The sequence below is a fragment of the Mastigoproctus giganteus genome, chromosome 8 (genome assembly GCF_048544385.1).
Source record: "Mastigoproctus giganteus isolate SK-2022 chromosome 8, ASM4854438v1, whole genome shotgun sequence".
In the NCBI taxonomy this organism is placed as follows: domain Eukaryota; kingdom Metazoa; phylum Arthropoda; class Arachnida; order Uropygi; family Thelyphonidae; genus Mastigoproctus; species Mastigoproctus giganteus.
In genome coordinates, this window is record NC_143582.1 from 75842694 (window position 1) to 75865762 (window position 23069).

Sequence of the window (23069 nt, forward strand, 5' to 3'; positions counted from 1 at the left end):
GAAGTACTTCCCCGGCCCAGGGAAGCCCCCTAGAACAACACATTTTTTTAAATTAAAAAAATAATAATAAATAAATAAAATTTAAAAAAAAAAACATATAGGGTGAGAGAGGGAAGAGCTGGGGTCTGGGGAGCTCCAGCCCAAACCAGAACGTGAGAAAAAAAAAAAATAAAATAAATAAATAAAGATAAAAAAAAAGAAAAGAGCAAGTTAAATCCCGCAACCTGGTCAAGGAAAGGAAGAGAGCGTCGGACAGGATGCCAGCAGACAGAATGATAGAGACAAAAAAAGTTTTTCATCCCGCACGGGAGGGATAGAAAAAGACAAGCAGGTGAGTGCTATGGCTACACCAGGTCAGGGAACATCTCCACACAGAGCAGATCGCGAGACGGAGAGGAGAGAGGGAAAAAAACCAAAAAACTAATTTCTTCCCATGCGAGACGAAAGAAGTAGCGAGTTAGCGTTAAGCCAAGCAGCCACTAGTTTACTGATTTGCAGAAGCTGCTAGGATGATCCTCCTTCTACGCTTGAATACCTCTGCCGCAAAGTGCTGTAACGCACCTAAGTTCTTTTGCGATTGTACCAGGAGTTCTACTCGGTCAGAAGAAAATCCCGAAATTGCTGCCTGGAGTTGTTGTCTATGGTCCATGGAAACCTCCTTTCCATGCTGAGGGAGACCCACTTGTTGACCGCTTTGTTGGTTGCGAATGTGACATCCGGTATAAATGTTCTCGTAACAAGTCCTTTTGTGGTCGTGTCCCATCTAGTCTGCCATCTATTGATTAGCTCATTATGGCAACGAGCCCTTTCCTATTTGGTATCACTATCCAGGTTGAGTTCGATATCCAGTATTTCAGTTGGAATTATTTTCTTCAGGCGGTAGGTAAGTCCTCTATAGATGAGGAAGAGATCCAGGGGAATGTTTCCAGATATTACTTGCAATGCTGCCGTTGACACTGTTCTACAAGCGCGATGGGTAGCAAGAATAATGCTTCTCTGGATGGAGTTAAGCTTCTCTTTGATTTTGCAATTGGTCGCTCGGTGAAATCACGCACCTGCAGCATAGGTGGCGATAGGTAAGAAAACTGCTTTATAGTATAACTGTAGGGTGCGCTTAGAGAGACCCTAGTCGTTTCTGGAGATTCTGACAATTCAGGCAGAGAATGTTCTGATTTTGGAATATAAATGTTGCTTGTTTGTTGTTGTTGTTTGTTATTTGGTTTTTAGGAGCATTAGCAACTAAGGCCATATTGCTCCGTGAATATGCGGTGGTCATTCCCTGACCTTTCCGCATCCTCCGTATTTGGTGGTGACGGGCTCGAACACCGGTCTAATCAAGAAGCGTGTGCTACGCACTGCTGCTCCTTCCCACCTGGCTACGGAGGCGCCTATAAATGTTGCAGCAAGTGTGGTAAGAAGGATAAAGTGCAGAGTGTGTTAGTTGTCTGACGGCATCAGAGGTTTTCCCCATCTCCGCATTGTGTACAGTACTCTGTTTGTGCAGCACAGAACTCTGTGTAGGCCAGCGATTTAAAAAGTGTGTGGGGAGTGGATGTGTGGTGTTGTTTACCGTTGTTCTTCTGACCATTTAGCCATTGGGCCCCTGTTGGGACCCACCGTTACCGCACTTGGCCCCGGGGAGGCAGATCAGGTACCCAGTAGATTTTATTTTGCACAAGTATGTATGTATGTATGTATGTACGTATTTGTGTAGGACAGCACCTGGAACGTTAATTCATCTCCGCCTCGTTTCACTTTTAAGATACAGAACTCTGTAGAAATGAATTGTCTGTTTGGCAACCCGGAATAAGCAGGTCAGAAATGCGCCGCCACCACCACAGGAAGGTAGACCAGGGGCTAACAGCCAGCAGCAGCAGCAGAAAAGGACGCCAAGGGCCCAATAAACTTCGAGCCAAAGACTCGAGCCAAAAATTGTTAAAAAAAAAAAAAAAAAAAAATCTTAACAACTATACAAAAATTAAATACTTACACAAGATTAACTTCAATATAATGAAGTAAACATATGATACTTTGAGGTTTAAAAGTAAACAGAGCAAGTAATCTCGTTAAATTTAAAAAATTAACATAAATATCAGAAACTGAAGGTTATATCAAAGATAATAATCCCCGACAAAAAAAAAAAAAAAAAACCCTAAGCCAGTAACCAGTACCATTCAACCAACAAAACTTTACACAAGCATTTTAGTCCAGAAGCAGGCACAAACCTTATAAACAGCTTAGGTTAAATGTGACATTCAGTAAGTCCTGAAGTCATCAGTAGCAAAGTCACAGACAGTCAATCATCAATAACAAAGTCACAGTCTGCTAACAGCCAGCCGAGCAATTTCAGGAGCAAAGGAATTTTCATCGTTAAATTGAGTTGTAGGCTACTTGTAGAGTTGCAAAAAAAAAAAAAAAAAAAAAAAAAAAGAACCCCGCAGCACAAGTCCAAAACTGTAGATCTTGTTGAGAAAATGGACGTCATTGCAGTAAAGGTGAAGAGGTGCAGTCATTGCAGAAAGAATTGAAAGCCTTTTATTGAAGGCTGCCCTAGCAAAATCCTGAAGGGCGCGGTAACTGGTGGCATTTGATACAAAATTAGGTTCCAATCCTGATGAAAAAAGTGTAAAGTGTAAAGTGTGTTAAAGGTCAAACGGCACCAGGGGTTTCCCCCATCTCCGCGTAGTTTACATTGTGGTGTGATACAGTTCACTGTAAAGGCCAGAGATTTAAAAGTATATGGATCTTGAGGTGTGTGATGTTGTGTACTGTTGTTCTTCTGGCCATTTAGCCGCCGGACCCCAGCTGAGGCCCGACGTTGCCCACACTTCGCCCCGTGGAGGCAGACCAGGTACACTAGTATTACAGTTATTTACTCTGGCAGGCCCTGCCACCTAGTTTCCTGAGATTTCAGTGGCAAGGACCTAAAAAAAAAAAAAAAAAAAAACGTTTGCGTGGGTTGATCGCTAGATCGAAAGACCGAAATGTGAGCGAACTTAATTTGGAGCTATTAAATTTTGACCTGTGGGATATACGCTGGTGAGCAGGTAGAGAGGGAGAGGAGACTGAAGACTGGGGGGAGAAAGACAGAAGAAATGGGGTCGATAGAGGAGGCGACCCCATTAAAAGTCAGTGGGGCATGCCCATGCCCTACCAGGAGGAAATATGGGTTGGCGAGTAGGGGAGAAGGCAGGAGGGGAAAAAAAAAAAAAAAAATCCTGTCTCCTCCCCTACCGCCGAGGGAGGGGGAAAGAAAGATGGGTCCAGCAAGAGCGCCGGCACCGATTGCCATTATGGCTGGCATATGCAGAAAGCTCTGCGGTCTCATTGGGCTGGTTGGAATTCAGCTGGATAGAAAGTCACTCGTGAGGCTGTGTCCTGTCCGAAGGTGGTCCACATATCATTTCATGGTTGTTGTTGTGGTGGTGGATGCGGGAAAGTCCGCCTTCTTGTGAAGAGGTCTTGCGCATATTGAGTGAAGGCACTATAAGTATCTTTTTCAGTTAGTATCAGATATTCCTGGTCTCTTAGCATTATTTGGGTGGTGGTTATAAATCGGCAGTGGAGATCCTCGTACAGTGGGCAGTCGTACATCAAGTGCCCCCATGTCTCGCGTAGTCCGCAGTGGCATAGGGGGGTGTCACTCAATCCGAATCCATGGAGCTTTTCTCTTATGGCGCCATGGCCGGTCAACAGGTAGGTGGCGAGTAGTCCAGGAGAAAGCCAAGGTGGATAGTTTGGGTACACCAGTTGTAGATCAGGAATAAATTTTTTAGTTATTTCACCTTTGGTTGATGTCTGCCAGCGGGTTTGCCAGCTCTGGTTGAGATGTGTGAGGAGACGTTTGCGTTCCAATTTGTGGTCAGTTTCAGGGTCCAAAGTGAAGTTCAGATGGTTAGCCTCACGTCCCTTGGAGAGTTGATATATTAGGCCGCGGAAGACTATTTCAAGAGTCCCTGTCAGGGCCTGGAGGGCATGTGTGCTTACAGTATTGCAGGCTCTTGTTATTATAAGTAGTATATACCGTTGTGTGGTGTCCAGTTTTCTTCTGTTGACGGCGGTGGTAGCCTTCCGGTACCACACTCCAGCGGCATACGTTATGGCAGGCAGGAATACGGCTTTATAGAATAGCTTGAGGGTTCTCCTCCGCAGGCCCCAATCCTTGCGGGAGACCCTCATGAACAGAGCAGAGTATCTTCTGATCTTTTTCTGAATGTAGGTCAGATGAGGGGTGAATGAGAGGTTATTATCTAGGACAACCCCGAGGTGTTTTAGTTCCTTTGTCAGCTTAATTGTAGTTCCTTGGATGCGGATTTGTGGTGGTCTCCTGATGTCCAGGTTACCTTTTAACAGTATTGAGCTGGTCTTGGTTGAGGATATGCGGAGATTGTTTTCGTCGGTCCACTTCTGTAGGATGTCAATGGCGCGAGTAGCAGAAGTTTCTAGCCTGGCTCTGCTGTCCTCTCGCAGTACCAGGGTCAGGTCGTCCGCGTATGCCTGAGTTGCCACACGACCTAGGTCTAGATTTAGAAAACCGTCGAGAACCATGTTCCAGAAGAGCGGGCCCAAGATTGAGCCCTGTGGGCAGCCTCTGAAGATCTGTCTGGAAATAGAATGATATGGAGTTTCTACAACGACCATTCTGTTGTCAAAATATGTTTTGACGCATTGGTATAGGTTGGCCGGGATGTTGGCCTTCCGGAGCCTGCCGAGGACGCTTGGCCACCACAGGGTGTCAAAAGCCCCGGCAAAATCTATTGCGATTACAAGTAGATATTTATGGTTTGTTGTTTCAGCAGCTCTGGTAATGTTTTCCAAGGCATCCAGAGTGGAGCAGCCCCTCCTAAAGCCAAATTGATTCTGTGATTCTAGGCCTGCAGCCATGTAGCAAGTTTCGATTCTAACTTTGAGGAGGTGTTCAAAGAGTTTACTTAGTACAGAGAGAAGGGCTATTGGTCGGTATGACTCCGGAAGGTCCTGTTGCTTGTTTGGACTTTTCAGGATTAAGCGCAATTTGGCAGTCCTCCAAGCTTGTGGAAAGCATCCCTCATTAAGGCAGTGATTAAAGAGGGTGAGTATTACCTCTGGAATTGTCTCGATGGTCTTCTTGACGATTTCAGGCTCCAGTAAGTCGATACCCGGTGATTTCTTGTTGCGCAGTTTTCCTGCAGCAGTATGAAGTTCCGTGATGGTAAGTGGTTCTTCCTTATTGGTGGTAGTATAGGTATCATTGTCTTGACATAATTTTTGCTGTTCTGGTGTAGTGGGAGTAATATGTCCAGGAAACATGCTGTCCAGGATGTTGTTGACATTATCCTGCCAGGTCTTGGTATAATGCCTAGCGGCGTCTTTGTTGCAGGGATGACTTCTCCCCTGGGGAGTTTGTTTGTCGTTATTCTGTAGACAACCCCCCAGGGGTGCTCGTTTCCGGTTGTAGAAACAAGTTGCTCCCATGAGCGCTGTTTTCTGAGTCGGATTAGAGCCGTGTACTCATTTCTTGCGGTGCGATAGTGGTCGCGGAGTTGGTCTATTTCTGCTGCTGGCCAGGAAAGTCGTGCTCTCTGGAATAGTCTTCTCCTTGTGTTCACCTCGCGTCTGAGCTGTTGTAGTTCCGGCGACCACCAGGGGACGGCCCCTGGAGTTGGGTTTTTCCTTTTAATTGAGCAGTTTGCAGCGGCAGTGATGAGATCCACCACGGCGGTTTGGTGCTGGTCCGGGCTCAGCCCCTCTATTTGGAGGGTTTGTGCTGCTTCTCTTAAGGTAGTCTGGAAGAGAGACCAGTCTGCCTTCTGTATGGCATATCTATGTTGGATTTGTCGGGTTGGTTGTTGTCTGTCTATGGTGCGTTGAAGAGTGAAGGTTATGACCCTGTGGTCCGATGTGGTCCAGCTTTCCCTGACCATCCATCCCGAGAGGTGACCAGCCAGAGACCTTGAGGCGAGTGTAATGTCAATTGTGGCTTCCCACATTGTGCTGGAAAAGGTGGTGGGGTTATTTGGCTGATTGAGTATAGTGAAGGTACTGTTTGCCAGGAACTCCTCTAGGTGTTGTCCATTTGTGGCGCTGTGATGCCCTCGGGTTTGGCTGAACCACGCCGGGGATCGACAGTTCACATCCGCTCCCACGACGATCCTGGCATTCTGGAATTCTGTGAGTAAACTCTGCAGGTACCTGGTAGCTGGGAGGATATCTCCCCCTGGGTGGCAGTACAGTGAGACTGCATAGAGTTCGCCGAGCGGGGTTATAATATGGGCACATGCGGCCCAGGATGTACAGTAGCTGGAAATCTTGGTTACAGTGATACTAGGGTTCCTAACCAGGATGCAAGCCCAGGGGTTGTCTCTATTATCCTGAACTATTTTGTAGGATAGGGGATATCCTCTCACCCCCCGGCTGTGCACATATGGCTCTTGGATAAGTAGGATGTCGAGGTTCTGTTCATTCGCTTTCTTGGTGAGTTGTCCGGCCACGGCCTTAGATCGCTGTGCGTTTAGCTGCGCGAAGTTTACCCTGTCTAGGTTAAAAGGTCTAAGGCGTGCGTCCATAATCAATCCTCATTTGGTATGCACCCTTAGCTTTGATGTAGATGGGACACTGATTGTCCCTGAGTGAGTGGTCCGCTGGCATCTTCTGTGATTTACAGTTTACACAGGTGGGCGGATCATCTTTTTTAGGGCAGGTGCCAAATTCATGGCCTTTCTCTGCACAGTGGCCGCAAGTAGGCTCTGTCTGGGCACAGGTGTGCGTCGTGTGTCCAAATCGACAGCAACGGAAGCATTTGGGAACAGACACATGCTCTTTGAAGCGATGGCTGCCCCAATGTATGAAAACCCTGGTTGTTTGTGCAATCGTTTTCCATGCCTCTGGTGTAAGTTCAACTACCCAATTTGTGTGGTCTCCTGTCCTGGATTTTGTTTGGAATTTTGGGGTGATTAGTGTCGTTGGTTCCACGTTTGGATACTCATGCTGAAGGTTCCTGGAATATAGTTCCTTCTGCAGAGCTTCTGGTGTTAGATCCTTGCTGGTATTAAAAATGACTATACTGGGGCCCTTTTTCTTGGGGGACGTGCCTCTAAGCCGAGTGTCTGGATCCTTGGGTTGTTGAGGATTTCGTTTGCGTCTTCCTTCGTCTGGGTTTCAATGATGACACCTCTTCACTAGTCTGGTGTTGTGCTGTTGAGGTCGGTTTTAATATTACTAGGTGTGGAGTCGGCAGGAGCGTTTTGCGTTTTGTAGTAGTTGCCAATCCTGATGAAAAGTTGGGAATTGCATTCTGCAGAGTTACTCGAAATTCACTGTATGAGAGACAAGAGTACAACACGTGCTGCTAATCTTCCACACCGCCGCAATGACAGAGTTCCGTAAGAGACAAGAGAAATTTAAACAGTTTCTTATTTAATGATCCATGTCCTATTAACAAATAGGAGGTAAACAAGTCAAGACTAAACCAGACTGTAGATTTTTTACCCATAAGAGTGTCAACTTCAGGAAAAAATTTACATGTTACACTGCCTAGTGTTGTGCTATCCCACCTACTCTGCCATAAATTGATCAACTCTTGCCAAATTCTTTGTCGTTCAGCTTTAACATCAACTTGAGTGTTGATAGAAATTCCAAGAATCTGAGTGGGAATCTGACGTTTCAAGCGATAATATAAGCCTCTGAAAATTACACAGAGATCGAGTGGTAACGTCCCAGCTAAAACCTGCAAAGCAGATGTTGAAACTGTTCGACAAATCTTAAAAATACAAAGTAACATTGTACGCTGGATTGATATCAATTGTGATTGAAATTTTACAGTCCGCACCCTATGGAACCAATCGTCAGCAGCACAGGCAACCATAGGGAGAAACAGAGTTATAATAAATTCTTAAAGACCTTCTAGAAAGAAACCCACTCAGTTCTAGAAACTCTGACAAGAGCGCCAGTGAAATTTCTGATCTTAATTCGGAGATTGGATAAATGAGGTAGAAAATTAACCTTCTGTCAATAGTGATTCTCAAAAGTTTAATTTCCGTTACTAGAAGTATTTGTGCATTGTTTATTTTAACTCTTGGTGGCGACGAACGTCCAATTTAGCCCCAAGGATCATCATTTTTATCTTGGTAGAATTAATTTTTAACTTATTTTGCACAAGTAGCCGGTGATCAATGACAACCCCAAGGACCCTAGTCTGTGTCACCAGGAGAAGTCGTTTTCCGTCTATCTTGACCTGAGGGGGCCGCTAAAGATCCAGTTTAGTTTTAAAGATCATCACATTTGTCTTGTGAGGAATGATGTGTAGTTTGTAAGGTTAGTTAGAACTAGGTTAGCAGTATCTTCCAGTGCAAGTCTTGAGTGCCCGGAGAAAACAATGGTAAGGTCATCAGCAAATGCAATGACTTTGGTGCGTTCAAATGATCTGCTCAGCCAATCTTGTAAGACTACGTTCCAGATCTTTTATATTCACTTCTTTTCAAATAACAATTAATGGACGACAGTGCGTGTCCTCACACACAATGACGAAACTACTCCAGCCCCAGGTCCGCAACCGCAAGGGAGGAGCCCGGATGGATGGTTTGGACTGGTTGTTAAAGAGCTGAGGGGAGCGTACGTGAATCTCACGAGGGGATCCAGAATTTCTAGTTTCGCTGCTGCTCACAGAGTAGATGTATGGCATTCAACGGAAAAGTACAGCCGTTACAGAAGGCCCGATCACATCCTCAGACCTCAGTCAGGCAGAGTATGCCTAGAATCTTCTAGGAGGGGTTGCGGATACCCTCCCGTAAACCTCATGAAGCTGACGTCGGCCTTTACGCAAGATTAGCAATTTATAAAATTAGCAGTAATTAACAGTCTCGTTCTCAACATTGGGTTGGGGGGGTTTCAATGTCAAGCTAGTGCTGAATAGCACTGGCTTGATGACATCGATCAACGTGCTTTATCAGGGTGTTTTCATGGATTGTCGCCATTTTTGCCCGCTCATGAACTTATCTACATAACTTTACTCAAGTGGTTCATGATTCAATTTAATAATTCTCTGTGCATTAAAACACCTTAAAATTAATGCCTGACTGATATTTTGTTATAATCTAATAAAAGTAATTTAAGATTTTACGTTTTCTTCTTTAACATTTGAATATAGGTTTATATTTAGTAAACAAATTTAAAACTTTGTTCGATTTATATCAGCCTTGTAATTTAATAAAGAGAATGTCATTTTAGAGTAGTACTCAAACTAATACGCTTTTTTTCCCTTTTTTTTTTGAGTAAAAGTATTTTATTTAATTAATTAAAATTATTTCACAATTCAACCCTAAATTCGGCTCGCCCATCTAAACTTCCAAAAAATTTCTTGGAATTTATATAAATAGGATTCATAAAAAATATTAATAAAATTTTAAAAGTATATTAAAATTAAAGTCCTATAAAGGGTTCTTTCCTATAGATTTTAATCATTAAAAATATTAAGAGCGGTTAAAATATTCAGTATAATAAACTTTTCGCTCCTTCCCCTTCCCCTCCATAGATGCTTTCACAACCCACCAAGCAGCCAACGAAACATATGACTGAATACCCTAGTGTAAAAACCACAAAGGAAGTTGGTCAGAATCTGAACAGAAGGTGAGAAAAACGGACAAATACTCAAGTAGCATCAAATGTTATGAGTGATACTAAAGCCAATCTCCGTGTGAAATAGGAAATATGAACCTTAGAAATGTTTATTATTTATTTATTTTTTTATTTTATTTTTTTCCTACTCGTTACTACTCCTCATAGTGCAATACCCACAAGAACTGATGACTCCACACCTAGATAATGAACTTGCACTTCAGACACATTTGTTCTATTTGCCTCTTTCGGTTACAAGGGATTTCGTTCCAATCAGACAGCCCAGAGATGAAAGGTGTGTTTGGTGGAGGGGGGGGAGCTTTCTTGGTAGGCGAGACAATAAAACTGCAGCGGCAATGGCAGTGTCAGCTTAATAGCTTCTATTAGTTACAAGGTCAGCTCGTGAAACGGAGTGAAAAAAGGATGCGGGTAAAAGTGGGTGTTGCGTATGCATTCAACCAGTTTCAACGTATGGGATAATTAAGAGATTACATTAAGAAACTTCCGTGTCACAGACACTGAGAAGTTGAAGGCAATTCATAATAAATATTGTTTGTGTCGCTGACAATTAATTTAAAAAAAATCATATTCTATGTCCTGCAAAACCAGATAATGTACCCACTTTTTCGCAGAACACAGCAGAAGACTTAATAACGAATGTGAGTTGGGAAAGTCGTCATCATTAGAACAAGGTTGTCAGCGTGGTTGAGTGCAGATCTACTTTGTTTACTGTTTAGATATCAGGGGTAATAGAAATTGCTCAGTATCCAATAAATCTCATAATTTAAGCTCCAACCTTACAGGAGTTAAGTACGAATTACATCGTACGTTTGATTTAGTGAAACTGTTTATAATTAGGAGACCCCCCCCCCCTTTACGAAGTTTTATTTTATTTCCTTTATTCCGATGTTTTGTAAAGCATAAAGTTCAGTTGCGGTGAATTTCTTAGATCATAAAGTCAATTTTTATTTTTACTAATTTGGATAACTTATTTGAATCAGTTCATGTTTTTGTTATGTAGTCGACTTCATGTATGATAGCACTCTACAGTACAGTCTTCCATGTTAGCAAGAGCGCAAGGCTGTACTGAGCGAAGTGTGCGAGGTTCGAGACCAGCTGTCGGTGGTCGTGGATTTCCTCCTCAGTATCTTGAGTTAGTCTCAAGGCCGGATGCTATTAGCAAGTTAAATCCAAGGAACCTGACTAGAAATACATTCGAAATAAATAAAAAGTACAGTCTGCTAAAGAAATACAATGAATAATGATGCATGAGTATAACCCTATCTTTAGATCCTTTTGTTTTCTAAGAAACAAAGTCGAACTATAATCCAAAAATTGCTTAATGATTCATTAATTGATAATACATCTATAACGTTTTAAAAAGTAGGATTTCATGATTTTAAGTAATTCTATAATACCAAGTATCATTCATAAAATAATATGTGGAAAACATCCACAATGTGGATGTTTTCATAATAATTAATAAATTTTTAATAATTAGGAATAATCTATTTAAATTAAGCACTTAAAATTGAGCACTAAAGTAAATTAGATCAAAAGAATTAAAATTAACTTACAGTTGATTTGTAATTTTAAAATTACGCTTTAGTAAAGCATTGAAAAAATATTCATATGCTGTACTAAGTTAATAAACTGAATTATCATCAAGAGCTTCGTGATGGGAAAGCAAGCTCAAAATTACCTTTGGCATCACATCGACCTTTTTTTCCGCGAGCTACGACCCCTCGATAAGCCACTGATTTATTAGTACAGTATTTTAGCATAACATAATCAGGTCTCAATATCCCAATGACAAAAACAAATTAAAGAATTCTTACCTGCGGCAGATCTCTGCGGCTTGCTTCCACGAGTGTCTGATGTTAAAAAACCGATAACAGTTGACTTCGTTTAGAATCCAGCCTATTGATTAAAATATCATGTTAGATTATTCTCATGTATTTCTGTGTGTTTACAAAGTTATATATATACATTGAGTGATCACTGAATTATGACTACCCCTATGAAAACTGAATGTGACCCGTTGACCACGTGAGGTACGACAGTGCGGAGTTAGTCGACCTACATAGCATAGATAAGGTGTCAGTGGTTCAGTAGGTAGTAAAATTCCGAGCGTGATGGGTAAAAGGAAGGATTTATCGGACTTTGATAAAGGACAGATTGTGGTGCTCGACGAGCTGGTGCCTCGATTTTCCAAACGGCTAAACTGGTGGGGTGTTCGAGAGCCACCGTTGTTAAAGTGTACCAGGACGCGTCAAAATGGTCAAACAACGACCCGACGGCAAATCTGCAAAGGTTAGCAAAAGGTTGATATTAGAGGTGAGCGCCCGGTCCGACGACGCGAACAGGCACAGCACCGTTGAAGAGTTGACTACCCAATACAACATGGGCCAACCCGGAACAATACCTTGCATGACCATGCGTCGCACCTCGCACGTATGGGCTATACCAGCAGACAACCCCTACGGCATCCTCTCCTAACCAAGGTTCATCGGCGTAAAAGACTCGCCTGGTGCAAAGCGCATGCAAGTTGGACGTTAGAAGACTGGAAGAAGGTGTGCTGGTCGGATGAATCACGTTATTTACTCCACACCGTGGATGGTGGTGTACGGATTTGGCGCCAACAGCGTCAGGCTCCTCATCCATCATGCATTGTATCAAAAGTGCAGGCCGGTGAAGGCGGTTGTATGGTGTGGGGCATGTTTCACTGGCAGGAACTTGGACCCCTGGTGCATGTGGAACAACGTATCACAGGTCTCCCCTATCGTCAACTGCTTTCTGACTGTGTACATCCCGCTATGTTACACTTTTTCCCGAATGGCGATGGTGTCTTCCAAGATGACAATGAGCTGAGCTATCGGGCATTTGTTGTGCAGGAATGGTTTGAGGAACACAGTTCTGACCCAGCATATAGATTGGCCTCCGAACTCCCCCTATATTAATCCCATAGAGCACTTGTGGGACACTATGGAAAAGCATATCAGGCGTCTGGATACACCAATCACCTCCATACCTGCATTAGTGACCGCATTACACACAGCTTGGTTGGCCATACCTCCCGAACGCTTCCGACATCTTGTTGAATCAATGCCACGGTCGGATAGTTGATGTACTGAGGGGAAAAGGAGGACCTACGAAATATTAGGTAGGTGGCCATAATTCAGTGATCACTCAGTGTGTATATTATATATGTGTGTGTGTGTTATAAAACAAAAATCGAACCAAATTAGTTTATGAAAATAAAGTTATGTTAATAAAGTTATGCAAAGTAGATTTAACTACTTTACATAACTTTATTCTAATTAATGATTCGATGGCATTTGACAACTGCCATCGAACCAACAATTAAACATTTCATCAGGCGGTGATATAGAAAATTATGGAAAATATACACAAATAACAAGAGAGAGAGAGAGAGAGAGGAAGGAGATTAGAAGATATACGTATATAATTTCTACATAATTTCCCTCTAACTGCACGCTACAGCAAAGGCAGCTTATTTACCACTAACGTAGTAAACTGCAGTAGAGGACATTTCAGTTGTTGCGTGCTCCCTTTGACTATAAAAATGTATATTATCGTTTCAATTCTGGACGCAATCGATATCCCTCGATTGCGTCCAGGGATATCGCTATGCACTTGATAATTAATTCCAGAAAAAGTGCTTTCGCAAATTACTCGAATTGTATTCATATGTGAGCTTTCCAGTTAATGCGAATCTGTAATCGATCAACCACCAAGACTTCCCCCCCCCCAACACTCCCCCAAGGTTTCTTGAACTGCAAACTAAAGTGTACATGAACTCTTCTGATTATGTGTGGACGTTCCGAAGTATAAACAGAAAATGTATTTATTTATTTGTTTGTTTATTTTTATGTTATTTAAACAAAAAAGTTTGGGACTGCACAAATATTTTTTGTAGAACTTCATTTCGATAAGCACCCTATCGCCAAGGCAACTTCATATGATTATCATGCAATGAACTGTGCATTCGCAGAACAATTTTCAATGTGTTCATGTTCATACTTAGTTCGTTTTCACCATTGTAGTGCATGCGCGCACACGCACCACTGTAATTTTATTCTTTGGCTTGGCTATTTTTAATTTGTACTGGATTCTTTTCATTAATCAAGAGTTTAAAAACGCCAACAATTCTAAGGATTCACTTCTACACATAAAACTTTCCGAAACCATAAAATTGCATATATCTCTGGCTATATACATGCAGCAATAACATATAATTTGGTTGATGTGTAAAAGCTTAACGATAGATGGCAGCACACATCGTGCGCATGCGAAGTTACTTACTCGCGCAGTAATGTCATTCACTTCCGTTGTAAGCCATGGCTTAAATCCTAAACCGAGATCTATACGGTGAAGCCATATTTCAAATTCAATTCCCTTGATCTTTTTTCCTTCAATTCCACAGACCAACTGGAATGCCGAGGAAAGTATTTTCAACAAGATTGTGCAAATGCTTAACGCGCGTGGGTGCATAAGTACATATGCCTTGATTGACCGGGGTTCAAGTCCGTGACTGCTAAATACGGTGCTGTTTCTTGTATTCTGTCTACTTTGTGAAATGAAAATTTATTTATGTATTTTATTTTAAATGGGCATACACATACGCGCGCGCGATGAAATCTGTATTTTAAAATCGCGTTATATCTAAGGGATTATGTCCGCCACCACAATTACTCATTAGCGAAGCTACAAATTCCAGCCCCAGTCTACCACAAGATTCGCGAAAGGGTACTCAAACTATGATAAACCAGAAGACCGACCTACCAGGGGTGGCGGCCCTTTAGATATTAAGGCAGTATGCAGTTTCGCCACTGATCTTAAAGACTATCTTAGGATCTTACGCAATCTTATAACGAGTATTTGAGAATAATTCACACCCAATCAAATGACTAAGGGACACCATCACTTAGTTAAATGCGACATTCTGCAAACGCGACATTCCGCAAACGCGACGCGGGAAACACTGAGTGACATCTAGGTCTACAAGTCAACCAAATAGTTTCTGTAACCGTAACCGGAAAGACATGCAATTGTATGTATTAAAAACACCCCGTATTATTTTTATCAGAAAATGCATTAAAATAAAAAGGTCCGACGGGTTGATCCAGAACGTAATCGACCCTTATTGCATTATTTGTCAGAGGAAAATGATTTCTGAGATGCGTGTTTTCGGATTACGCGGTGATTTCCAGGTACTGTACAATGCATTAATCGCACAATCTCGAGAGTTTGTATATGCAAGGCATGCATTAAATATACGCCCATGTGTTATCTCTTTGTAATTCTGAAAGTACATTGTTCCCTTGCCTACGCCATTCCACCACCGCTGGAGGAACAGGCGATAAAAGCAATGCAAAATAAGAGAGTCTTAGGGGTACTCAAATAGAGAAGAAATAACCACAAGAGGAGTGGAAATTTAAAAAAATCAGAACTTGAAAGTCAGGGAAATAACCCTGATTTCTCCCTTCCAGATAAACAACGCCTCGTAGACGAAGTGCACAGACCTGAAACAGGATTTACCCGCATATTTCCGTTACACCTGCCCTTCGCTTTCTTCCCACAGAAAAAGCAAAGCTCCATTTCGTTGACCTCCGTGCCTTGAGAGCTTTGAAGGTCATGAAAAGTCATGTTTCCGTAACATATGATTACCGCACTGTTTCCTCCCTGAAACTGTGATAATATCGGAGTAACGGAGGAGTGAAATTCAAAGTTACACATGCGTTTAAAGATTTCGTTTCCTTTCTGAAAACAGGGTTACTACGCTTAGATGAAGCTGATACGTACCTAAGTTGCTAAATTAGATATGTGTACTCTCATTGCTAAATTACTAGAGGGCAATAAAATAAATGAGCTAGTTCTGCGAATACATAAGCAAGAATCTCACGAATACCTGAAACTGTTCTGAACATGTGGAGAAGAGGGCTCAATTTATTTACTCACTAAGTATTTTATTACCAGTTTGGTTACTTCGTGTATTGTAGTACCCATCCACAAATATTAGTAAGTTATATTGATTTTGAGTAAAATTTGGAGGATTTCAGGTCAATTGCATAAGTTTTTTTTTTAGAATTCAGAGAAAATATACAGCAGACTTCCGATTATCCACAGTGGGTTTCATTTTGAAGATTATGGATAATCTGCAAAATTAAAGGAAAAAAAATCATAAATGCAATAAAATCTTACATTTAAAGTACGTGTTCATTTACCTACAAGAATACCGGACAATCCTAACCATACAGCCAACATGCTTGATCTTTTTCTCACAAACAACCCTTCTAAGTACACGGTCGAAGTGAGAGGTCCTTTAGGCACTTCAGATCACAACTTGGTGATTGTCTCTTCTCCAATGGAGCCTTTATCTCATGGCTATTCCCAACCTCGTGTTGGTAATAGCTAAGAGATAAAGAATGCAAAATGGGATGACCGGCGAGATTTCTTTTCTTCTTTTCCTTGGTCGGATTACTGTTTCAAAACTTCCGATGTCAACGTTTGCTCAGATCGTGTCAGTGATCCTTTATCCCACACTCCACTTTAAAATCTCGTCCTTTATCTAAACCTTGGTTTTCCAATAAATGTGCTAATGCTGTTCAAGAGAAGAATATTGCATATCTAATTGGCTTGTTTCTAATTCTTTTAGTTTCATTTTGTGCCTACACAAAAGCTCGCAACAATTGTAAAGCAGTCATTAATCAGTCCAAACTAGAGTTTGAACAGGCTAAGAGTAGAAAACTTGCTTCTTGCCCTAATGGTAGCCGAGCATTCTGGTCTCTTGCCAAAGCTATTGGCCGCAACTTTTGCCCATCTCTGCTCCCACCTCTGTCCAAACCAGATGGTTCTGTTGTCACTTCAGCCAAGGATAAAGCTGACCTGCTAGCGTCCCATTTTTCTTCCAACTCATGTATTAATGATCTTGGTAAAACACCTCCCACCATTCAAAACACGCTCCATTCAATGCCTCCTGTGGTCTTCCGTCAAAAGGATGTCAGAAGGATTCTGACGAATCTTGATGCTAAGAAAGCTCCAGGTCCCGATGGTATTTCTCCACTTGTTCTCAAAACCTGTGCTCCTGAACTTACTCCTATTCTTTGCCGCCTTTTTTCACTTTCCTATTCCAATGGTGTTTTTCCTTCTGCTTGGAAATTTGCTCATATCCAGCCAGTTCCTAAAAAGGGTGACAAATCCCTCCCATCCAATTATCGTCCCATTGCAATTACTTCTACTCTTTCTAAAGTAATGAAAATCAATTAATCGCCAACTCTTAAACTACCTAGAAACCTTCCGTCTGAACAACGATCGCCAGTATGGATTCCGTTAGTGTCTGATATTCTGGCTTATGTTACCCATTTATGGACTAATTCAATGGAAAGGTTCTGTGAAACACAAGTAGTTGCTCTTGACATCTCAAAGGCTTTTTGATCGTGTTTGGCATAAAGGTCTTCTTAACAAGCTTCCATCATATGGATTGCCAACTGTTTTTTGTAATTGGTTATTTATCCAGTTTTCTCTCTGATCGCTCACTGAGGGTGATGGTAGATGGCTCTCTGTCTTCTAACTTCTCCACTAATGCCGGTGTCCCCCAAGGTTCAGTTCTTTCCCCCACTCTTTTCCTCTTGTATATTAATGACCTTCTTCCATTGACTGGAAATCCTATCCATAGTTTTGCCGATGATAGCACATTGCATTCCACTTTCCATTTTGAGAAACCTTGCCCTGCTCAATCAGCTTCAATCGAAAATCTGCTACCAATTCCTTAAATGCCGATCTTCAGGTAATTCTCCAGTGGGGCAAAGACAACTTAGTTGATTTCAACCTTTCTAAAACTCAGTCTTCTCTTATATCTCAGAAAAAGGATTCTTCTGCTCCTATGCTTATCTTTAGTGACACTCCGATTTCTAGGCAAAATGATATATCTCTTTTGGGGATTACCCTGACTTCTAATCTCTGTTGGCACAAGCACATTACAAATATTGCTTCCTCTACATCTAAAAAACTTGGTTTTCTCTTTCGCTCTCGGCGTTACTTTTCTTCCAAACAGCTGCTCACTCTGTGTAAATCCGAAATCCGCTCTGCCATGGAATGTTGTTCCCACATCTGGGGTGGTGCCCCCAAAACCTCTCTCAGGCTTCTTGACTCCATTCAGAAGAGGGCAGTTAGGTTAATTAATGAATCATCTATAACAGAGTCTCTCCCCTCGCTGCCTCATAGACGTACTGTTTCTGCTGCATGCATCTTCTACAGATACTTCCATGAGCACTGTTCTTCTGAATTGGCTTCTATAATTCCCACTCTCTCTTTCAAAATATTCCGAACATGTGGAGAAATTCTTTTTCAAAATGGCCTCTTCAAGCAGCTGCAATTAGCTGATTTCAAGAGGAGTAAGCAAGTCTTTTCCTCGTCACATATTCCAGGTTTTTCTGTAAGCACAGCATACAAATCAGCCTGTGAACACACAGATACACACACAGCACACGTTAAAAAAAAAAAAAAAAAAAACCGATCACACGTTAATGAAATATTCAAATCACATTTGAAATATATGAGTAGCCAGAACAACGTAACTGTATTTCAAGATAGAGCATCCCATCTCGTACTAAATCAATCAATATTGATTTATGCAACGAATTCAAATGAAAACGAAGTAATTTTTCTTTAGCTATGATGATCATGCATTTATTCCCACCATAATGTTTCTCATAATGTTTCACAGATTATGAGAAAACGAACATTATAATTTGGAAAAAACATCTCTCGCGACGTTGTCACTACTGATCGGCAAGACATCATTATTGTGAAACATTCTACCTCCTAAGGGCCAAATTGCCACAATTCAAATAGCTGAACTGAATTTTTTTTTTAACCGGTGGGGCGCCGGAAGATGAATGCGGTGATCCGGGAGGACGAGTGGTTGTTTAGGCGCCGGTCATTCACCCAGAGACGTTGAAGAAACGCTTCCGCTAAACAACAAGAAATCAACTGTGACGTAAAGCCATCTACTGTAAAAAGAATAGTTTGGAAGATTATTCACAGTTGTTCAAAAGATTGAGAGAAGCCTTCATTGCAAATCGGACACAATCAGTGAGGTCTAGTATCCCATCCCGAGGAAACGGCGCTACAATGCTGTCAAAATTTTGAGATATGCACTTCTCAGTAGCGTGTCAGAGTATAGGACTTATGCTCAAATGATGTGTGAAATACACCTGTCTAAGTATATCTACATGTAAACCACGAATCTGTTTAGGAATAATATACTGGTGAGCAAAGAGAGTTTTAAGCTTTTGCATTTTATTTGAAGAAATTGCTTTTAAGTAGAATAGATCATTACAAAAGAATACAATAAGCTGTGGCTATTGTATAGAAATAAAGAAATGCTATATAGAGATGTGCTGGGTTTCGTATTTTAAAAATCGGTTGATCCAAACATCGGCCTGAAAACTAAAGATTAAATAAATTTACTTATTGAGAAACTTAAGAAATCTTTATTGTATTGCATGTACGTTTTAACTTTCTGTTAATTTCTATTCGTTTGTGGGGTTTTTTTTTTTTTTTTTGAGCATTCAGTTTTCTTCTCTCTGGATTCCCCACCATTCCCGAGGGGCTGGGTGAGGCGACCTGGTGAGAATTTTTACCTAGGGGCCCCATGTCGGCTCTCGACGCCCCGAGGCATTTGTAAACTCATTTTGGAAGAGTCGACACCATTTACACACGTTTTGGACTGCTATCATACGCTTCTCGTATACAAGTTCTTCGTGAATTTTTGTTTTAAACGAGCCTTTGGCACACAAAAAAATGAATGCGGGTATATTCCTTCAGTGTAGTTTGCATTTTGAACGATCATTGCACACGAGACAATTATTAGGTCAATTGTAAACTGTTACTAAAGGTCAGTGGATAAAGTCGGATGAAAAACTTTCATCAGGAGACAAATAATTATTTTAACGGCAGTGAAGCTGGCCGTTTATGTCCGTATCATGTATTTGTTTGCAAAAGTGTTGATAGAGGGTTGCAATTTTTTTTTACTAACACCTAGGGAACCTTTCTGATACCCTCATATATTCATTTTTGATACTCTCTCGAATATCCTCATATATAAATTTTCTGTTTATACTCCGGGACGACCAAACGGTCAGAGGAGTTCACAAGATATACAGAATACAAGAAACAGCACCGTATTCAGCAGTCACGGGCTTGAACCGCGCTGACCAATCGGCTACGGCGGCCTGATATTAGCTTTTCTGCCACGTGATATGACAAATCATATTGGCAGGGAAATAAAAAAAAAAAAAAAAACCACTTCAGAATAAGGGATATGATTATTTTTTGTCTTTGAAACTAGTACATAAATGATAAATCCACGAAGTTATGCACTAAAGGCCCAACTATAACTGACGCATTAAAATCGATTACATCTCGAATCTAAATAAATACATTTATGTATTTTAAAATATCACACATTAATGAATAATTCCGAAAAAGAAATATTTGAAAAAAACAAAACAAAATGGTGTTGAAGTGCTGTGTGCCTGAGCGTACTTTTAATTACAGGAAACCTTACGTGAGTGTATTTCGTTTCCCAAATGATGACTAACTTACACAAGTGACTTGTCAAACCGTGAGAATTATACTGTCACAATTCGTGTGTGTGCATTCGTCATTTCCCAAAAGAGTTTGTAATCACAGAAGATAGTTTTGCAGATAATACAGGCAAGTTAATAATTGCTAAAAGAGGTAGGGCGAAACTCCCTGCTAATGCATATCCAACAATAATAGGAGAAATTGTACCAGATTCAACCGAGAATTTGGCCAAAAAGAAGGCGCAAATGAGATGAACGGGAAGGGCAGCAGCTAACTAGTGCCATTAAGACAATACGAATTCGACGTTTTCAATTTACAATTAAAAACGGATGCTCTCATCAAAATTTGGAACACTTTTTCAAATTGCTAAAGTAAAATGCTAATACATGAAGTACTTTTTTTTTCTTATATAAAGGGTAAAAAATTCTTTTCATAATTTGTTTGAAGTGAAGCATGATACAGAGGCTGTACCAACAATAACTTTATATTTGAAAAATATGGAAGATACAAAGAACACATACTGTCTTGGCTGGATCATTACTATTGACACTCCCACCAATTACCCTACAGCTTTAAATGTTAAAATATCTAATTCGATTTCATCAATTGAGAGCGAAACAATTTTCTCATTATCTTTTAGAAAACCATTTATTTTGGTTTTCTTTGGTTTTTAATTGGTTTTATTTTAGAAAACCAATTGCTTAAGCCCTCAAAAAGGGAAGCGTTCAGGTGAGCTTGACATATTTGGCAGCTGTATTTGAAGCTGTGAACACATTAAAACAGAAACTGCAAGGGGCAAATACCACCACCATGGCTAATTTTGATGTCAAAATTGAATTGTGGATTCGGTGTGTTGGTGCTAAAAATGTCGCTTCGTTTTCTCGACTTGATGAAACTCTCAGACAAGGTTCTTGAAAATGATTTCCAAGAAAAATAAAATCCCATTTAGTCTGTCTTCAGAATGAATTCAGACGATATTTTCCTGATATCGTGACTGAAAATTCTATTTGGAAACTTGTGAGGAATCCTTTTCTCACTGATGTTCGATCTTTGCCAGAAGATATCCAGGAGGAGTTTTTGGAACAACTCAAGTTTGATTCAGTTACCAAATAACTCCGCAAAAAAAAAAAAAAATGCGTTGGAGAATTTTTGGATAAAATATCTCCCAATTTTATCCAATTTTAGATAAAATATCTCTCTATTTACCCTAAAAGAGTGTGTACCTGGGTGCGTGTGTGTCGCGAACATTATACCTCCAATACCATGCGACTAAGAAATGGCATGCTATTATTATTATTAGCCATATGGTGCAAGAAAGCCTGAGGCTTATGCTGCACCAGCCAAAAAAAAAATTTTTTTCTGAATTACCCTGAGAGAGAGAGAGAGAGAGAGAGAGAGAAGTAGAAGAGAATCACCAAGAAAGAGAAGAATGATGATATCCAGCTCAGGACCCTGGGTGTGCTAAGCCCTGGGGTTTATATTAGTTAGTTTGTTTTTTTTGTTCCGTGTGTTATTAAAATTTCTAATTCCTAATTAGTATCTTCTCTAAGATGGAGGGAGTCATTAATCGATTACAAATATAATAAGTAAAACTGAATATTTATCTCAATGAAGGAAACAAATACTGTTTCATTTCATGAGGTATATTATTTTATGCTTCATTTATCAGATTTATAAATACTTCATATTTCTTTTATGTACATATGAAGGCGAACAGAAAAACAATAAAACAAAACAAAAAAAAAAAAAAAGTTTAAACAAGTTTTTAATACAAATGCATGTTCGAAGTGAAAAATTTTACGAAACTGAACGCTCGTAAACTATCTTATTTTACGAGTATAATTTTACATAAAATATCTTATTTTACGAGGCAGAAAAGTGTAATCAAGACAGGTATAATCCTGATGCGTATTAAGGACCAGAACCGTGTTCCATGCTCTGCGATCCATTCCGAACCCATTACAAATGAAAATAGTTTTAAACTACTTTGAACGGAAAATTTGCAGTTTTAAATTTACAAGGGTATTTATGTGTTAAAAATGAAAGAGGGCGCCATTATGGCTAACGAACAATATCATTTTGAAAGGAACATGATGGGCAAGACACAGAGCGCGCATGCCCAAACCGACTATGCCAAACGCCCACAAACGTTCCTTGTCAACATTTTATACTAAGTACGCTTTGAGTAGAGAATATTTTTAGAAATTATTTCTTGGTTGTAGAACTGCATCTTATCGTTACAAATAACAGATATTCTATGTGCAGCAGGACTGAATCGATTTCGAGATATTAGAAATTTCGATTGTATTGTTATAGAAACATAATTTACTTTTTAAGTTAAAAATATTGTAAATGTTACTAAGAAGATGCTTTTTCGTCACATTTATTTAGTTCAACAAAGATGGCTCCACACTAGCGTTTTAGCAAAGAACAGGAATTAACATTATCACCAAGGGGGTGGCTCCTCTGCATTATCTTGAATACTCTTACACACGTGGCAGCTATTCATAAACAAATTAATGTTTATTAATGTAAAGAAGAAAAACGTAAGTATAATTTATATTTATATACTTATTTATTTTTCGTCTTTAAAGTTTTTTTAATGTAAGTGCAGGTTTTGTGGATTGATTATGGAACACGGGAAAAGACAGCAGATTTATAATTCATTTTAACAAATTAATTAGACAGTATAAAACAAATATATATTCATTATAAAATTATTACTCATCTTGATTACTAAATTATTACTCAGGCTTCATCTTGAGAATTCAAATTATATACTTCTATACAATAAACAAAATCAGAAATTCACTACTTGATTCAGTGTTACGCACTTCGAACTTCATATGCCTGCATTGTCCCCC

General features: G+C 40.3%; 1 protein-coding gene across 1 annotated transcript in view; it reads right to left on the bottom strand.

Moving 5' to 3' along the window:
- LOC150081645 (uncharacterized) overlaps positions 1-23069 on the bottom strand; it is a 981095-nt gene that overhangs the window by 912671 nt on the left and 45355 nt on the right. Inside the window, exon 3 of the mRNA XM_090380575.1 lies at positions 11430-11511. Coding sequence (XP_090236701.1) covers positions 11430-11511 — 82 coding nt within the window. The remainder of the gene's footprint in view (positions 1-11429; positions 11512-23069) is intronic.